Source organism: Pogoniulus pusillus, chromosome Z (assembly GCF_015220805.1).
Source record: "Pogoniulus pusillus isolate bPogPus1 chromosome Z, bPogPus1.pri, whole genome shotgun sequence".
Taxonomy (NCBI): domain Eukaryota; kingdom Metazoa; phylum Chordata; class Aves; order Piciformes; family Lybiidae; genus Pogoniulus; species Pogoniulus pusillus.
This window is the reverse complement of record NC_087309.1, coordinates 109,675,806-109,695,368: the sequence shown is the minus strand read 5'-3', so window position 1 is coordinate 109,695,368 and position 19,563 is coordinate 109,675,806. Positions and strand designations below refer to the sequence as shown.

At 47.0% G+C, this 19,563-nt stretch overlaps 1 protein-coding gene across 2 annotated transcripts in view; it reads right to left on the bottom strand.

Moving 5' to 3' along the window:
• The window catches only part of LOC135193208 (E3 ubiquitin-protein ligase KCMF1), a 71,101-nt gene extending 61,433 nt beyond the window's left edge, over positions 1 to 9,668 (bottom strand). Inside the window, exons 1-2 of one of the 2 annotated variants that reach the window (XM_064176754.1) lie at positions 9,470 to 9,668; positions 9,030 to 9,152 (exon numbers count right to left, since the gene is read on the bottom strand). In XM_064176754.1, coding sequence (XP_064032824.1) covers positions 9,030 to 9,045 — 16 coding nt within the window. In that variant the 5' untranslated portion in view covers positions 9,046 to 9,152; positions 9,470 to 9,668. The remainder of the gene's footprint in view (positions 1 to 9,029; positions 9,153 to 9,469) is intronic. The other variant, XM_064176753.1, reaches the window with a different exon arrangement.
• Between the last annotated feature and the right edge of the window lie 9,895 nt (positions 9,669 to 19,563).

The window sequence follows — 19,563 nt, the reverse complement described above, 5'->3', positions numbered from 1 at the left end:
ACCAGAGACAGCACCTCTTGTCAGTCAAGACAAGAAACATTGCCTCCCAAAAAGAATCTGGCACCAGGAAGTGGCAGAAGTGATGGGGGAAGACCAAGTCTGACCTGAGATAAGAAAAAAAAAAGGGAGTTACGATTTTTTTTCTCTTGTGGGGGGAAAAAGGTGTTACTTCATCTTACTTTTGCAGTTTTAAAAGACTGTGATTGTTTTTTAAATGTCTGTCTTTGGTTGGATTTTCTTAGTCATTACAGTGACGACACAGAAATCAAACGTGGAACAGGATCAACACAGTTTAGTGTTTTTAATCAAAATACTAGGTGAATAGTGAAACTAAAAATAAAATTAAAATGCTACAGGGAAGGTGTATGAATTGATAAGCTGCAAACAGTATATGTCAATGAAGTGTCCCAATTCATCAAAAAATGTAGTTTTATCTTCCACTATTTACAAAACTCACTGCCGTGGCGTTCAAGACCACTAGTTCCTGTCTTCAGGAGATCTTCAAGTGCCTCTTAAGAAGACAAAAATTTCTACCTGTTACCTATGTGCAAATGGAATAAACTGTGGTCTCCAGTGCCCAGGTTCTTTATCAAACGAGTTTTACCCAGGTCTCCAACTAACAATGTAATTCACTACAGGGTGACAAATGAGTAAGAGGAGTAATTATTTTATAAAGGCAAATCATAGCCTGAGCGTTAAAAAAAATTACATATGTTAACATGCACAATCAGAAAAAATAAATCTATTCTCCCTCTAGAATTCATTCAAAAGAAATTCTCAGAACAAATCTAGGAGTGAAGGATTGTTTCCAAATGTCAGAGGCTCCAATGACCTCTACCCATACTTATAAATGAATTCCAACCTACAAGCAGTGACCTCAAGTGACAGAAATCAAGACCTCACCTGTACACACTACTGAAATACAATACTGAGACCTACAAAGAGAAGTTATGTGAGTGATACCAATCAGATAGTAATAACTGAGGACATTTCTATGATGACACCACACCACCTTCACTTGGTACAAACCTCGCTTACCAACTTAACGTCATTTTTTTAACGTGTTCAATTTACACATATATTCCAAAACAGTGAAACTAATGAGCTTGTCCCTGATCCACACTGAATTCACAATGGTCTTACTTCACTGCATCAAAATGAATTGTAATAATGCCACACAGAGCAGAAGTGCAAATAACTGAAATGATCATATGGACCAAAAAATGACAAACCAGATGTTCAAGTGAGGTTTCAGGTAAAGGTCTACACCAAATGGGACATTAGATTTGAGATACTCAACAGCCACATTTGAATCTGGAACAGTGAAGACACCTGAAGTACCAAGATAAACCCCAGAGAATTGTTCAATCTGGATACCAAGCAGCCTCAAGAATATCCAGTGAAGAATTCTCCACAATCTCATTACATACTGTATGAAAAAGCACTTACTTTTCAATTACTCTTGAATTAATGAAATATCTTCCTTTATATTTGGAAAGAAGGGAAGATTACAAACTAACACGGATGATGCCTCTCTGTCAGATTCCTTCTCCACATCACCCTGAAGTAAACACCTTCTCGATTTTCATCCAAGCAGTAACTCTCCCTCACATGTTAGTGGCATGAGTCACCAACAGCACTCTTTTTGAACTCTCTGAACTCAGCAGGTCCAAGCTGCTCACAATGTCTCATAATGTAGCTTCTGTACAAATGAGAGATACTGATGCTCATAATTAAGTTTATACAGCTCTTCTCCATTATGATACCATTTTTGGAACCTACAGCTACCAAAATCCACTCTTCTTCCCTAAATCCTATAGAGGGAGAAAATGCATTGTACATCAAGAATTTGGCACAAGCAATTCCAAGGACAAAACCCATGAAAAACACATAATTTCCTGTATTAAAATACAATGTTTCTTACCATCAACCCATTGTCAGAATCCACAAGAAATGCAATCTAATACAACCACACACAATTATATTACTTTCCAGAAAAGTACCACCTCACTCAGTGCACCAAGGCATATGGCTTTCAGTAAACAAACAGAAAAGCCTCTGTTTTATTGCCACTGAACATTTACTACACACTCTGGAAAAAAAATAGACTGACTGATGATTTTGTCACTGCTTTTTTCCTACAAGCATTTCTCTACAGCATTTCATTGCAGCACAAGTATCAATGAATTAACTTGACCACCACTTATACTCAGTATTTTCCTTCTTTTGAAAAGAAAGAAATCAAACCACATAGAGATTGAAAATACAAGTCCACTGAACCACACTGCTCAATCTAAGATGCCAAAGGATAGATTTTTTCAGATCTGTGGTTTTCTGGAGTGTTTTGTTTTGTTTTTCCCCAAAGGTGATTGGTCCCTTATTCCAGCAGCTTTCATAAATGCTCAGACTTAAAAATTCCCAAACAGATCTTCAGAACAAAGAGCCAGCTAACAGTCACCTGTGAATTCTTAATGAAGTGATTTGCCTAGTAGTTCATGTGAATTCTGCACCACAGCCAATGCAACTTTAGAATTGTAGAATTCATTTAGGCTGGAAAAGACCAACCACAAAGATAACACTGACAAGTCTGTCGCTAAACTGTGTCCCTAAGTGTCACATCTACATATCTTTTAAATCTCTCTAGTGGTAGTGACTCAACTGTTTCCCTGAATTCCCATACTTTCCAACCATCTCTGTGGAGAATTTTTTCCTAATATCCAATCTAAATCTCCTCATGCACATCTTGAGACTGTTCCTTCTTGTCCTGTAGTATGTCACTTGGGAGAAGACACTGACACCTTACAGCAACCTCCTTTCACACAGCTGTGGAGAGGAATAAGGTCTGCCCTTCAGTCACCTTTTCTCCAGGCTAAACAACCCCAGTTCCCTCATCCACTCCTCCTAAGACTTGTTCTACAGACCTTTTAGCAGCTTCATTAACCTTCTTTGAGCATCCTCTAGCACCTCTTGTAGTAAGGGGCCCAAAACTGAACACAGTATTTGACATGATGCCTCTCATGTGCTGGAGAACAGTGGGACAATCACTTCCCTAGTCCTGCTGGCCAGACTATTTTTGCTTTAAATCAAGATGCCCTTCGTCTCCCTGGCTACCCAGGCATGCTACTGGCTCATATTTAGCCAGCTGTTGACCAACACCCCCAGGGGCCTTTTCTGCCAGGCAGACTTCCAGACACTCTTCCCCCTGTAGCACTGCATAGGATTGCTGAGACCCAAGTGTGCACCCAGCAGTTGGCCTTGCTGATCCATCAATGCAGCCTATATCAATCACTCCATAGAGTCTCTTCCCAACCTCCAGCAGGTCAACACTCATTTTCAATTTAGTGTCACCTGTAAAATTACTGAGAGTGCACCAATTTCACTCAAAGATCACTGACAAAGAGAGCTGTCCTCCATACTGAATCCTGGGGAACACAATTTGTGACCAGTTAATCTCATTCGCCACCACCCGTGGGGGCCAGCCACCCAGTAATTTTTTTTTTTACCCAGCCACAAGCAGCCATCTTCTCCAGGAGAATGATGTGGGAAACAATTTTCCACTGCTGATACCGCAAACACCTTTTCTTTCTTCAATTACTCTACCTGCCCATTTGCTGTACACTCCCAAACAGAACAGTAGTCTAATGTACAAAAAAACACCCTTAGGTGTGGTATGGAGCAGATAACACACAGCTGTGTAATTACACAATGCAGATACATGAGGAAAGTTGAATTAGTACTATCTGTGTAACCACATTCTGGCACATCCCAGCTACCCAGCACTGTTCTTCAAATCTACTGTTCTGTCCAGAAGCTTCCTGAACATAATAACAGTTTTTGTACTAATAACTATTCCATTTTTGTATTACTTAACAGTAAGTAAAAACAACAGAGACAACTATGAACAGTGGCACCCCTATCTCTCTTCCTCAAATGTTATCAGTAATGTAAACATGCAATGGTATTTGAAAAGCTTTCTTCTTTTGATTTAATGTGTACAAATTTTATTTGCCCAGTACTGCTCAAGTAGTTTGCATGGTGCTCTCAAAGTCTGCTGAACCCTCCTACTCACCACCACGGAAATATGAGTTATTTCACCACTGCATTCTCTCTTGACTCCTATCCAGTAATGTTAGAAGTATCATAGTTTTGTTCCTTTTTTTTTGCTTAAGATAGAATCACAGAATCAACCAGGATGGAAGAGACCTTCAAGATCATCCAGTCCAACCTAGCACCCTAGCCCTATCCAATCAACTAGTGCCATGGTCTAAGGGCCTCAACCAGTCATACTGGCCATCACCTTTCAACACTGATCAATTACATCTAAGACTCTCCTCCTGTCTTCCAAAGACTAGTCCATCCATGGCACTACTTATCACAAAACTTGAGGGAAACAGGGTCCCTGAAGACCATAAAGTATTTTTGAGAACCTGTCCCTGAAGACCATCAAGTATTTTTGAGAACCGTATTCACAGATTACACAGGGACTGTAGCATACTGGTTTATGCAACATTTCCTAAAGCATCAGAGTGAGAAGCCTTTTTTCAAATTAAAGCCTGCCTTCCTCAAAACCAGTAAGCATCCTGCCAGTTAAAGTATCACTGACGAGTCCAGCTCTTATTAACCTGTTACTTGATTTCAGCAAGAAACTGAACGATCGTTTAATGACAAAAGCAAACTACTGTGTTCCAATATTTCTAATCACACTTGCAGCTGTTTACATTTGACATTGTTGTGCCTTAAGACATAGCTCTTGCTAGTTAAGTGATTACAGTAACTCATTTTCAGCTACTACACTGGATGTGCAATTATGTGCTCCGATATGCTACCACAGACTAAAATAACACTATGAAATACTTGACATATACAACCAGAAAATGTTTTGTCAAATACTATTGCAAATTCCAAAAACCTCACTGGTTTGCTACACATACAACTTAATCTACACTTACTTTCTACAAAACACATCTAAGTTGACACAACATAGGAAAAACTTTGCGATTACTCTGTCTCATGGCACAGAAAAATGCTGTGTTTGGAGAAAACCTAAGCAAAACATTAAAACTCAGAAGGCAGCAGGTGACAGTCTCACAGAAGCACATTTCATTACTAAATGTAATACTTCACCAACACAGTATCTTGAGTACTTTTTATGAAAGATATTCAGCCTTGTTACCTGAGTTAATAGCTTCACACACAAAACTAAATTCTGCATTTAGTGGCAATTCTATAACTCATACTACATAAAACGTTAAAGAGTTACACATGTCATTGTTCCCATTTTCCCATCTGTTCACTGTATAGCTAGAAGGCTGGAACTAACGTTACTCTTACACTAGCTGTTTTCAAGTGATTTGTAGGTATTCAAGTGTAACTCAAAGATTTATTCAACTTCAAAGCTCTGTACACTTCTTTTAAAGACATACTTATTTACCCACCTATTTCAAATAATCACTGGCTTTAAAGATCTCTACACAAAACATTTACACATACAAAAGAGAAGCACTGAGACTTCATCTCCATTGAATACAAGTTGCTTGAATCCAGCAGAGAACATCTGGAAAGTCTACACAGTCCTGTCAGTCACTGCCCTCCCTTCCTAGTTTTGTTACCATCATTCACCCACAACTTCACCTCATGTAGGACTAGGACTTAATGCAAAGTTTTATTGATTCAGAAGAGACACTGACACATGGGCACCACCAAAGCCAACCACCACCTGCATTGCTGCCAGCTCTTTGATGCTTAAATATATACTTTCTCATTTTCACTAAGGGACTGGGACTTGGGTGTTGAGTGTGGGAGACCAAATAGTGCAGGCAGTATGGCACTGGGAGGACTCTGGACCTGCCAAGTGCAGCTTGAAGCCAGCAATCTATTTTCATCCAAAAAAAAAGCTGCAAAAAAGTGGTCTTCTGATGTTACCCCTGGGAATTGTGATTCTCTATTTTCCAGGTATCCTGGATTGTGCGCCCTGCTGTACAAGAGAGTCACTGCCAGATGCATGTCCATAGAAAGAAGATCTGGAAATGCAAAGCACCCTCTGGTACACTTTCTAGAGTATAAGAAGAAAAAAAAAAATTACCTACCTCTTCTTTGTAGGCTGCCAAATATTACAGCATCATATAGTTCTCAACAGAGGGGCTAACCCAGAAAAATACAACATGTAGCTCCTATAGAAGGAACAACACAAAATCCAAGACCAGCAGATGACCCCATGTTGCATTCTAGAAAACTAAAGGCAAGGAATGGCTAGCTTCTTAATGCTAAATCACAGAACAAAAATGGGTTTGAAAAATGAGAAGCCATTAACAATAGTGAGAGACTGGTAAACACTAACAGCTATTCCTTACAGCATTACCAATAAAGTCTCAGAAACAATGAATGAACATTTCAAGCAAAAGCAATTCAGGATTTTGAAATTACAACTTTGCTAGCACCTCCTCTTCCAGAAGCATCCCTTCCCACCATAAAATAACATCCAAATACTGTCGAAAGTAATCGACTGATCTTATCTGCAATTCTGATGATGGACTGTTTTAAAGGAAATGCATAGAAAAGATAACAACTTGTTAAACATTATTAAATCTTGCTTTCTCCTTATACCAACTTTTCCAACACAGTCCTTCCAAAACTAGTCACCCTAGATCAAAAACTGTCAGCTGTGAATGACAAGGTGAAGGACTGAAACAAGTTACTCTTTTTTCCATGTGTTGTCTCCAAGGATTTACAGACTGCTCACAGAATTAAGTCTCCAATCCACCACAAAGTTGAAAAACCATGCCTCCCACACAGAGTTACTGTAACATTGTAACTAAAGCTGACTAAACCAAAACATCGTTAAGTGTGAAGCAAAGGGAGAAACTGATAAGAGAACGAGTAGATGTTTTTTTATTAAAACACATCACAAGGATACGGTGAAAGATTCCATTTTCCCCATTTCAGTATTCTCACAGTTTCACTCACACGTGTATGTGCACACACACCTCAGGAGTCCACATCCACTATACAAAATTATCAAAACTCACACACAGAGATCAGGAAAGAGGTATATTTTTCCCTTAAGGAAAAAAGAAAACCTATCTGCTTCAGAAGTAGACTATTAAGCCTAGTTTTATCAACAGTCACTCCTAAAAACACCAACACATATCCAAGCAAGGGAATGTAAATCTCTCTGTTTACAAGTACAATCTAAGACACCATTCAAAACAATTGCGATACAGCCTCCATTAGAAACACATTTAGAATTGGTTTTAAGTAGATTTCCTTCTATCTTAAAAATTATGCTCCAGGGCTGAAACACCATTTTAGCAAACATCACCACCTTTAGTAACAGTTCATGCACTTGCCACTGAAAACCACTAAAGAAGAAAAACACTAAACAGAGTATCACCCCTGCAGTTTTCAGCTGCTCAAGATAAACAACCTTGTGTCCCGTTCCTGTACTTTTAAGAGTATTGTGGAAACGTGCATCACATCAGACTTGCACACTGCAAAATCCCACATCACCACCAGCAACAACTTCATGATCAGTGTTTGTTACGCTTGCTACCACTACAAAACACACCTTTAATCATAATGAAATTCAACACCTTCAACACCTCGGGGAAAAAAGGTGGGGAGAGTGGGGGAAGAGGGAGAGAGACAAAGAATTCGGTACCCCTACTCCAACTTGTAACTTGAAAAAGCAAACAAGCTCGTGGATTCAAGGAAGCCAGTCCTTTGATACAGAAATACATACACTTGCACAAACTCTAAGAATGCAAAACATAGTGAAGGCACACCAAAAATTCACCATACACACGATTTGTCCAGTACCAAGCTATAAACTAGAAGCCTGCATTATTAACCATAAATACACAATTCTATAATGTTTGTCGTATTTTAAGATTAAATCAGTGAAATATGAAATTAGGCAAGTCGGAGGAGATGGTGTCAGGTGCTGAATTAAGTTTCTAACATGGCAGAAAGTTATCTCTCAGGTGACAAACCTCGGGTTTATAATAGAATATTTTATTACTAGTCAGATCAAGCACCTTACCCGCTGATAAGAAAGCATAAAAACCCTCAAGCCACTCTCTCCCCCATTTTCACACTCACACTTTCCTCCTATAGAAATTCCTCTATTCGCTTCCAGCACTCACTTCATCCTGCTCCTCTTGAGCAATTCCAAACTACTCACTGAACTCGGGGCGGGACCACCGCAAACACACGGAACACTTTTCCCTGACGGCCCCGCTTAACGCCTCACGACATGCTACTACACCAGCACCCGTTTCCTCTGCCACAGAGCAAAACCCAGGCAGCTCCCCGGGCCTTCAGCGTACAAGCTACCCCTCGGCAGAGCCACGCAGGCTGACCCATACATCTCTATCCCCACGCGTCGCGCCAGACCCCCGCCCTCTTCCCGCCCGTGACTCCACGGGACTAAGCGAGGCCCCACACCCACCTCGGGGTGCTCGGTGCCCTCATGGCGCGGAACCCCGCCGCACCATCCGCCCCGGGGCGACGTGCGTGCCCGGCCTGACCCGCCGCGGCAGCCGACACGTCGGCAGGCCGTCCCGCGCCGCCGCCCACCCCGGCAGGGCCCGGCGGGGCTCCCCGCACGCACGCCCCGGCCCCCCTTCCCTCCGCCCGTTCTTCAGGCGAAGGAGCGGGAAGAGAGAGGCGGCCAGCCCTTGCCACCTACTTCCCCGCGCCCGCCGGCGGGTCGCTCCCAGGACTGCGCGCCGGCAGGCCTCGGTTCCGTGCCTCGGAGGGACAGTCTGGGAGGCGGCCAGGCCCACAGCAGGCCGTGCGGACAGACGGGCCGTAACGGCCGCGGCCGACTCCCCTCCCATGACACTGCAGAGCGGGGCCCGGCCGCCGCCCTCCGCCGCCGCGGCCTCCTTCCGCCGCCGGCTCCGCGGGCCCCCTCCCAGCGGCGGCGACGCCATGATGATCCGCCCGAGAGGGCGCCGCGCCAGGCCCCAGCGCCGGCCCGGGCCCGGCCGCGCCTCCGCCGCCACGGCCTGGCGCCCCGCGCCGCTCACCTTCATGTCGGGACATCCTAGTCCAGAGGCGGTGGCCCAGGCCCGTCTCGGGGCTCCCGCGGGCTCCTCGGGCGCCGCTGCGGCCTGGCCCCCTGCCGCCGCCGCCGCTGCGCGCACAGAGCCCTGGTGAGAAAGAAGCAGGGTCAGGAGCACGGCTGAGAAGGGGGGCAAAAATATACGAGAAGGCAAGCGGCCGGCCTCCCTCCCCCTCCTCTCTTGCTCGCCCTGCGGGGGGCGGATCCGACGGCAGCGGCTTCCCGGGCGCCGTGACACGGTGACTCTGGGTCCGGCCGGCTGCTGGCGCCGCCTCCCGCTCTGCTCCGCCCGCTGCCGCAGCGACGGCGGCTGCGAGGCCGCTCGCCGCGCTGGAGTGCTCCTGGCTCCCTTCCTCTTCCTCCTCCCCCTACCGCCCCGGCCTCATCCAGAGGAAGAGGAAATACCCCACCGGGGCGGCGGCCCTCCCGCGCGGGCTGCTGGCCCAGCGTTCTGAGGGCGGCGACGTTCGGCTGCGCCGGCGGAGCGTCCGGGGAAGGTTGACGGCTGCCAGAGGCGGCGAAGCGGACTCCGAGAGTGAAGACTTGGCCGAAATGACGGAGCCCACCACCGGCGCCAAGCTGACCCGCGGGAGGCGCGCGTTAATCAGCATTTTATGCAAGAGGAGTGTGAAGCGCGGCAGGGGTCAGCGCGCATGCCCTGAGCGCAGGTTTCCTCAGTCTCTGGGCGCTTGATTCGTCCCGCCAGCCTTGGGAACGGTTTGCTGCCAGCTCCAGAACAGACGCAAGGGGTTCTTCTTTTTCTTAGTGATTTGGTTTTTTCTCCCCCCTTCGCTCTTTGCCAGGCCTACAAGAGTACTCCTGCCGGAGGTGTCCTCCAGTCAGGCTCCGGCTCGGTAAGGAGAAGAACCGACGTGCTGTCTGTCATCGCGCTCCACACAAGTGTTTCGGTTTCTCCACACCAGGAGAACTTTTAATCCCTTCGTAATTGCTTCCTGCTCAGCCATGAAAGCAGAGTAGTCTTGAGATGAAGAAAAAAACTGCGGCACGGCTGTGTTCTTTCGTGGAGTACTTACGTCAAGTGTCCTGATTCTGTGCTGCCTTTCTTCACAGTATCACAGTGTCACAGTGTCACAGTATCATCAGGGTTGGAAGAGACCTCACAGATCATCAAGTCCAACCCTTTACCACAGAGCTCAAAGCTAGACCATGGCACCAAGTGCCGCGTCCAACCTTGCCTTGAACAGCTCCAGGGACGGCGACTCCACCACCTCCCCGGGCAGCCCATTCCAGTGTCCAATGACTCTCTCAGTGAAGAACTTTCTCCTCACCTCCAGCCTAAATTTCCCCTGGCATAGCTTGAGGCTGTGTCCTCTCATTCTGGTGCTGGCCACCTGAGAGAAGAGAGCAACCTCCTCCTGGCCACAACCACCCCTCAAGTAGTTGTAGACAGCAATAAGGTCTCCCCTGAGCCTCCTCTTCTCCAGGCTAACCAATCCCAGCTCCCTCAGCCTCTCCTCATAAGGCTGTGCTCAAGGCCTCTCACCAGCCTCGTTGCCCTTCTCTGGACACGCTCAAGCATCTCAACGTCCCTTTCTTGCTATGACTCTCAGGCCTTTCCCCAGTTCCCATCTCTAACAGAGTCACAGGACATCAGACGTTACAGGGGACCTCCAGAGATCGTCAAATCCAACCCTTCTGCCAAACCAGCGTCATGCAGGGTAGTCTGCACAGGAATGCATCCAGGCAGGCTTGGAAAGTTCTCCAGAGGAGACTCCGTGACCTCCTTGGGCAGCTGTGATGGTTTGAGTGTTACCCGCCCCCCCCCACAGATTTGATTCATCTGGCTCTGGAAATTGAATGAAGCATTATGTTTACAACTTATCACAATATACAAGCAGATATTTACAGTATATACAGTTATAGACAGAAATAGACCCTGCGGCGGGCCAGAAACCTGAGTCCCCAGGAGGGGCTCTCAACTGCCCTTCCACCTTCTCCCACCCCAGGTTAGGTTAGAGAGAGATGCAGCCCACAGCCTGGTCAGAGAGCATCTCCCTTATCTATGTTTGGATTCTTGTTCTTATACATCTCAGCAAGCCTATGAGTGAAGTAGACATCACCACTGTTTTTCTTTCAGAGCTTGCAATCTAGTTCTTCTCACCAAAACATTGGACTCTCTCCAGCAGATCCCTGTTGCCCCTCAACTGGGGAGCCCAACACTGAAGGTAATACTGCAGGACTGCAGGTGAGGTCTCAGCAAGGCAGAGTAGAGAGGGGAAGAGAACCTCCCTGGATCTGCTCCCCACACTCTTCTTAATGCACCTGAGGACCCCATTGGCCCCCTTGATCACAAGGGCACATTGCAGTCCCATGGAGAGATTCCTGCCCACCAACACTCCCAGGTCCCTCTCCACTGGGCTGCTCTCCAGCAGATCACCTCCCAGCCTGTACTGCTGCAGTTTATTGTTCTTTCCCAGGTGCAGGACTCTGCACTTGTCTTTGTTGAACCTCATTTGGTTCCTCTGTGCCCAACTCTGTCTGTCCAGGTCTCACTGGATGGCAGCACAGCCTCCAGATGTCTCAGCCAAGCCTCTCAGTTTGGTGTCATCAGCAAACTTGCTGAGCAGACACTGTCCCTTCATCAGTGTCACTGATGATGATTTACTTATTTGTGGGTTACTGGGAGCCCAGAGAAACAATGATTTTACTTGTTTTGAGCACTATACCTACCAGACTTTATCCATTTGAGGAAATAATCTCTACTTCACTTAGATTGATCTGGCAATTACCAAGGTTGGGCACACTACTACACTCATCACTAGGTCCTTGTTGGTTTGATAGTTCAGCTTCACACCTGAAGGTAAGAACTGCTGTCACTACAGTAGTACAAGATTTACATAAATCAGTTCCATTGTCTGGTTGTCCTAAGAGAAATATGTGGCTCTGCATAGATGCTTAACTGTTACATTTGTACAGTGGTACACATCAAGGTCTTACATTAGGCTTTTTTTTGGTCTTTTCTAACTGCTGCATTGATACCTCCTCTTGCTCAGCAGTTACGTGGTGGGATACACAGAATCACAGAATTAATCAGGTTGGGAAAGACCTCTGAGATCATCGAGTCCAACCTAATACCTTCTAATTCAATAAACCATGGCACTAAGTACCTCATCCAGTCTCATTTCGAACACCTTCAGAGACTGGGACTCCACCAGCTCCCCAGGCAGCCCATTCCAATGCCAATCACTCTTGCTGTGAAGAACTTCTTCCTAACCTCCAGCCTAAACCTGCCCTGGCACAGCTTGAGGCTGTGTCCTCTTGTTCTGTCCCTGCTTGCCTGGCAGAAGAGACCAACCCCACTTGCCTACAACCTTCTTTCAGGTAGCTGTAGAAAGCAATGAGGTCTGCCCTGAGCCTCCTCTTCTCCAGGCTGCACATCCCCAGCTCCCTCAGCCTCTTCTCACAGGGCTGTGCTCCAGCCCCCTCACCACCTTGCTGTTTTTCTCTGGGCATGTCCAAGCACCTCAACATCTTTCTTAAATTGAGGAGCCCAGCACTGGACACAGGACTCAAGGTGTGGCCTAACCAGTGCTGAGTACAAGGCAAAGGGACTTCCTGGTCCTGCTGGCCACACTAAGTTCCTGAGGCAGGCAAAGGACTTCCCTGGTCCTGCTAGCCACACTAAGTTCCTGATGCAGGCCAGGATGCCATCAGCCTTCTTGGCCACCTGGACACACTGCTGGCTCATGTTGAGTTGGCTGTCGACTTCCTGCTTTCTAAATTATAAGGAAATGCCTGAAAGAACTTTTTGTACTTCTTCTCTTTTGACATGTGTGCCAGGGACACCTGTTCTATGTGATAATGTACCAGAAAACACAAAGGCTCTGGGGATCTTGTGACTGGATGCTAGAAATTGCCGGTGGAGCGCTTGGGTAAAATGACTCTTTGTTCATCAATATGATTAGATGGTCATAGTCCATTTATTTCCAGTGTTACAGAGACTTATATGCTTTCTTGCAAGAGGCGTGCACAGCTAAGATTGGTTACATATAGAGGGTACAGGGTTACATGTGAGGCATGGATAGGGTGACATACAATAACATTCTACAGGGTCAGCCCCCAGGCTGGCCAACCCAGCCCCCTTGGGCTGGCTAACTCTGCCCACTGCAGCTCTGTGTGGGGTGCTCACTGTTTACAGTTTGGTTTCCTGAGCCAGAGATAGGCCCAAGGACACTTCCCAGCACGGGTTGCTCATGTTGATCATTTCGTGTCCTCTGCTAGCAAGAATCTCTCTAACAAGAAACGGTGTATTTGTATAAACACTTACTGTGAAGTGAATCCTTCCATGTTTCCCAAACCTACTGATGGTGCCTTGTAATTCAGCTTAGAGTGTCCAAAGTGCTGAGGAACAGCACAAGCAAACCTGGAGTCATCAGGAACATCAGGTGGCTTTGTCTAATAGGGCACATTTAGAGCTTTTGCATGCAGGCATCCTACTGCAAGAGAGGGGGGCTTGGATTTTTAATGAAGGTGTCCTTCCTGTGGGAATGTTATTTGGCCTTGGAGCTAAAATGAACCAAGTATGCTGTAAAATGCTTATAATCATAGAATGGTTTAGATTGGAAGGGACCTCAAAGATCATCCAGTTCCAGCCCCCTGCCATAGGCAGGGACTCCTCCCACTAAAAAAGGTCGCTGAAGGCATCATACAACCTGGCCTTGAACACCTCCTGCGAGGTTGTGAATCACTGAATCACAGAACATGACTGTTGATCGTTGATCATTGATCACATTCTGTGATTCTGTGATCCACAGCTTCCCTGGGCAGCCTGTGCCAGTGTCTCACCACCCTCACTGCAAAGAACTTCCTCCTAACATCCAGTTTAAATCTCCCCTCTGCCACTTTAAACCCATTACTCTTCATCCTATCATTACAAGACCTTGTCAATAATACCTCACCAGCCTTCCTGTAGGGTCTCTTCTGATACTGGAAAGCCACACTTCAAAGTCTCCTTGAAGCCTTCTCTTCTCCAGGCTGCAGAGCCCCAACTCTCTCAGCCTGTCCTCATAGCAGAGCTGCTGCAGCCCTCTGAGCATCTTGGTGGCCTCCTCTGGACTCGCTCCAACAGCTCCATGTCCTTCTTGTGTTGGGGGCTCCAGAACTGCACAGAGTACTCCAGGTGGGGTCTCAGGAGAGCAGACTAAAGAGGAAGAATCACAATTTAAACTTATATTAGAACTTCTTCTGAATGCTGGACACTGCTAGAATATGCAATGCAAGTGCCACACTGCTCTGCCTGTGTTTTACTGACAATGAGCATCTGAGAAGCTGTTCCAGTTTTCTGACATGCAGCCCAGATGTAAATGCCATGTCTGCCATCTTTCCTGAGTAGTGGCACTCCCATTATTCACCTGCACATGCCTTGAGACTGCTGCTTTCTCCTTAGGCCATCTGTGACATATTTTGCACATTCACAAAATGTTTTTGGAAGCCAGATAGGTGCCATGAAAAGGTCAACCTGATAGTTGCTGTCAAGCACATGCACAGAATTCTAATACTGCTGCTCTTTTCCCTCTATCAGTGCATATATCAACTTCAGCAAAACCAGGAACTGTCTCATTAATCTCCTCACCATTCCAGACCGCTTCCTCTTGGAATCAGCATTCAGAGGTTATCCCAGATCTGTCCTTCACCACTGAGAGCTTTCATCCTCATGAGCAGTCAGTTTTTGATGTTGATGTACCACAGAATCATCGAATCAGTCAGGTTGGAAGATACCTCCGAGATCATCCAGTCCAACCTAGCACCCAGCCCCATTCAGTCAACTAGACCATGGCACTAAGTGCCTCATCCAGGCTTCTCTTGAACACATCCAGAGACTGTGACTCCACCACCTCCCTGGGCAGCCCATTCCAATGCCAGTCACTCTCTCTGTGAAGAACTTCTTCCTAACATCCAGCCTAGACCTCCCTGGCACAACTTGAGGCTGTGTTCCCTTGTTCTGTTGCTGGTTGCCTGGGAGAAGAGGCCAACCCCACCTGGCTACAACTTCCCTTCATGTAGTTGTAGACAGCAATGAGGTTACCCCTGAGCCTCCTCTTCACCAGGCTAAACAATCCCAGCTCCCTCAGCCTCTCCTCATAGGGTTTGTGTTCCAGGCCTCTCACCAGCTTTGTTGCCCTTCTCTGGACACGTTCTGGTATCTCAACATCTCTCTTGAATTGAGGGGCCCAGAGCTGGACACAGCACTCAAGGTGTGGCCTGACCAGTGCTGAGTACAGGGGAAGAATAACCTCCCTTGTCCTGCTGGCCACACTGTTCCTGATGCAGGCCAGGATGCCATTGGCTCTCCTGGCCACCTGGGCACACTGCTGGCTCATGTTCAGCTACTATCTACCAGCACCCCTAGATCTCTTTTTGCCTGGCTGCTCTCCAGCCACTCTGTCCCCAGCCTGTAGCACTGCTTGAGGTTGTTGTGTAGTGCTTGTGTTGGCTCAGCTACTTCTTTCTCTCCTACTTTTCTGGACAAACCCTTATGGAAAATTTGAGCCAAACCATAAAACTGAAAACTGATCACATCAGTCCATCCTCTTGCAAAAGTATTCCAAGATGATCAAATATCAGCTCCAGTAGACACACTGTTCTGAGGAGACCTCAGGTCAAAATGTGCTAGGAAATAAAAATCAGGTTTAAATTTTTCTCCAAATTACAGCTTGGCTCCCTGTTAGAATTTATCATTTATGGAAATTATCTTTACTGTTTATTCTGAGGTTTCTGCTGGACCAACTGATACTCCTCTGCTTAATAACTGCAGCTGTGGCTGGGTTTATTCCATTCTGAGTGAAAGAATCGGAAACACAGTGTCAGAATCATGGCTCCAGTGATGCATCTTGTTTACTTACAAGGCTTGTTCCTGGAAGCAGGAGGAAGCAAGTAGAACTATATTTGCTTATTAACATAAACACTCATGCAGATACATTTAGTGCAGGTGTTTCTCAGGGCCATGCTACAACACTGTGGTCTACCTTAACCTTAGCAAGGCTTTTGACACTGTCTCCTAGGACACCCTAGTGAGCAAGCTCAGGAAACATGGGATGGAAGAGCAGACAGTGAGGTGGGTTAGGAACTGCTTACACACTAGAGTGCAAAGAGTGGTGATAAATGGTGCCAGGTTCAGCTAGAGAGCTATAACTAGTGGAGTCCCCCAAGGATAAGTGCTGGGTCTGGTCCTGCTCAATATTTCATCAATGACATTGATGACAGAACAGACAGACAAAGAGACAGAGTCTGCTAAGCAAGTTTGCTGATGACACCAAACTAGGAGGCTTGGCTGAGACAGCTGAAGGCTGTGTGGCCATCCAGTGAGACTTGGACAGACAGAGTTGGGCACACAGGAACTTAATGAGGTTCAACAAGATCAAGTGCAGAGTCCTGCATCTAGGGAGGAATAATAGACTGCAGCAGTACAGTTTGGGAGATGATCTGCTGGAGAGCAGCCCAGTGGAGAGGGACCTGGGAGTGCTGCTGGGTAACATCCATGGCACAGCAATGTGCCCTTGTGGCCAAGAAGGCAAATGGGATCCTGGACTGCATTAAGAGGAGTGTGACCAGCAGATCCAGGGAGGTTCTCCTCTGCCTCTACTCTGCCCTGGTGAGACCCCACCTGGAATACTGCCTTCAATGTTGGGCTCCCCAGTTTAAGAGGGACAGAGATCAGCTGGAGAGAGTCCAGCAGAGGGCTGCAAGGATGATTAAGGGACTGGACCACTGCCTGATGAGGAGAGGCTGAGGGACCTGGGTCTGTTTAGCCTGGAGAAGGCTGAGAAGGAATCTGTTTATAAATAACTGAGGGCTGGGGGTTGGGGTGGGGGGGGGATGACACACAGGCTCTGCTCACTTGCTCCCTGGGATAGGTCAAGGAGCAATGGATGGAAGCTGCAGCACAGGAGGTTCCAGCTCAACACAAGGGGGAACTTCGTTCCTTTAAGGGCCACAGAGCACTGGCACAGGCTGCCCAGAGAGGCTGTGAAGTTTCCTCTATGGAGACTTTCAAGGCTGATCTGGATGTGTTGCTGTGTGACCTGAGCTAGATTGTATGGTCCTGCTGTGGCAGGGGATTTGGACTTGCTGATCACTTTGAGTCCCTTCCAACCCTTAACATCCTGTGATCCTGTGAACACTGGTTCAGGCTGTGAGCTAGGTTTTTATCACCCTCTGTGTTTTTCTGCCTTTGTCTTCTCTACTGCCCATAGCCTCCTTCAAACCAATACCCACGCTTAGGCAGGTTCACTGTTAATTTAAATCTCTGTGTGACCCTCTTTGGCCTCTGAGTGTTGGTCTGTGACTGTTCTTACAGTGGATACTGCTGTATCACACAGGAGAGAAGGGGCTCTTTCCAAAGCACAATGGTTAATCTTTTGATCTATACTTTGAGTGCTGAGTCCAGTTCTGGGCTTCTCTATTCAAGAGAGATGTTGAGATACTGGAATATGTCCAGAGACGGTGATGAAGCTGGTGAGGGGCCTGGAACACAGCCCTGTGAGGAGAGGCTGAGGAATGCTGGGGGTGTGCAGCCTGCAGAAGAGGAGGCTCAGGGCAGAGCACATTGCTGTCTACAACTACCTGAAGGGACATTGTAGCCAGGTGGGGGGTGGCCTCTTCTGCCAGGGAATCAGCAACAGAACAAGGGCATAAAGTCTCAAGTTGTGCCAGGGGAGGTCTAGGTTGGATGTTAGGAGGAAGTTCTTCACAGAGAGACTGACTGGCATTGGAACGGGCTGCCTAGGAAGGTGGTGGCATCTCCATCCCTGGAGGTGTTCAAGAGAAGCCTGGATGAGGCACTTAGTGCCATGGTCTAGTTGTTTGGCTAGGGCTGGGTGCTAGGTTGGACTGGATGATCTTGGAGGTCTCTTCTAACCTGGTTGATTCTATGACATTTTGAACAAAATTCAAGCCAACACTGCTTTATGCTTAGACCTCTCAACTCATCTGCTGGGATTCTGTGACAGGTAAGTTGGTATTGATGAAGGGAAAAGTATAAAATCAAAGAATATTGATGAAGGGCCCTTTAAGTTTCAGAAATACAGAGCCCCACAGACATAATGTGTAACCTTAAATGTCAAAGCTTGTATCTCTTGACAAAGAGGAAGATGCTGGCCCAGAGATAAAAAGAAACTGGGACCTTGAACATGATGAAGCAATTCATTGTCATTGATGATCTAGATGAGTGGATTGAGTCCAGCATCAGTAAGTTTACAGATAACACCAAGTTGGGAGCAAGTGTGGATCTGCTGGAGGACAGGAGAGCTCTGCAGAGAGACCTCGACAGGCTGGACAGATGGGCAGTCCAGTGCCAGGAGTTTTAACAAGTCCAGGTGCCAGATTCTGCACTTTGGTCACAACAATCCCAGGCTGGGGAGAGAGTGGCTGGAGAGCAGCCAAGAAAAAAGAGACCTAGGGGTTCTGGTTGTCACTGAACATGAGCCAGCAGTGTGCCCAGATGGCCAAGAGAAGGAATGGCATCCTGGCCTGGATCAGGAACAGTGTGGCCAGTAGGACAAGGGAGGTTATTCTTCCCCTGTACTCAGCACTGGTCAGGCCACACCTTGAGTACTGTGTCCAGTTCTGGGCTCCACAATTCAAGAGAGATGTTGAGGTGCTGGAACATGTCCAGAGAAGGGTGACAAAGCTGGTGAGGGGCCTGGAACACAAACCCTATGAGGAGAGGCTGAGGGAGGTGGGGTTGTTTAGCCTGGAGAAGAGGAGGCTCAGAGGTGACCTCATTGCTGTCTACAGCTACATGAAGGGAGGCTGGAGACCCGTGGGGGTTGGCCTCTTCTTTCAGGCAACCAGCAACAGAACAAGGGGACACAGTCTCAAGTTGTGCTGGGGAAAGTATAGGCTGGATGTTAGGAGGAAGTTGTTGGCAGAGAGAGTGATTGGCATTGGAATGGGCTGTCCAGGGAGGTGGTGGAGTCTCCATCCCTGGAGGTGTTGAAGAAAAGACTGGATGAGGCACTTAGTGCCATGGTCTAGTTGTCTGGATAGGGCTGGGTGCTAGGTTGGACTGGATGATCTTGGAGGTCTCTTCCAACCCAGTTGATTCTATGATTCTATGAATATGTCTGCTTTTATAAGGTATATAATGGCCTGTGCCAGCATAGGGTGTGCTGGGGAGATCCCCCCATAGCTTGCACCATAATAAACACACCTGCTTCATAACTTTCTGCAGGTTGTGGGGTTCCTTTATGCAGGTCACTGTGATGAGATGCTACAATGCAGTCGTATTCCAATCTTCTCCAGTGGTGGGGGCAAGTCACAGAGGCCCTTCACAGTGAGGTCCTTTTCCATGAGGACCCTTGCCCTCCAGAAGTCCCTACAAAACCTCATCAGGTCTGGCGCTACCTGAGATGAGCACAGCATGGAAAAGCATTGCCCTGCACTGTATCTTCCAGGCACAGAGCTGAGAAATGGAAAGGAGAAGTTTGGTTTGGAGAGGTTCAGTTCATAGAAGTTCAGAGAGAAGAGTTTAGGAGAGG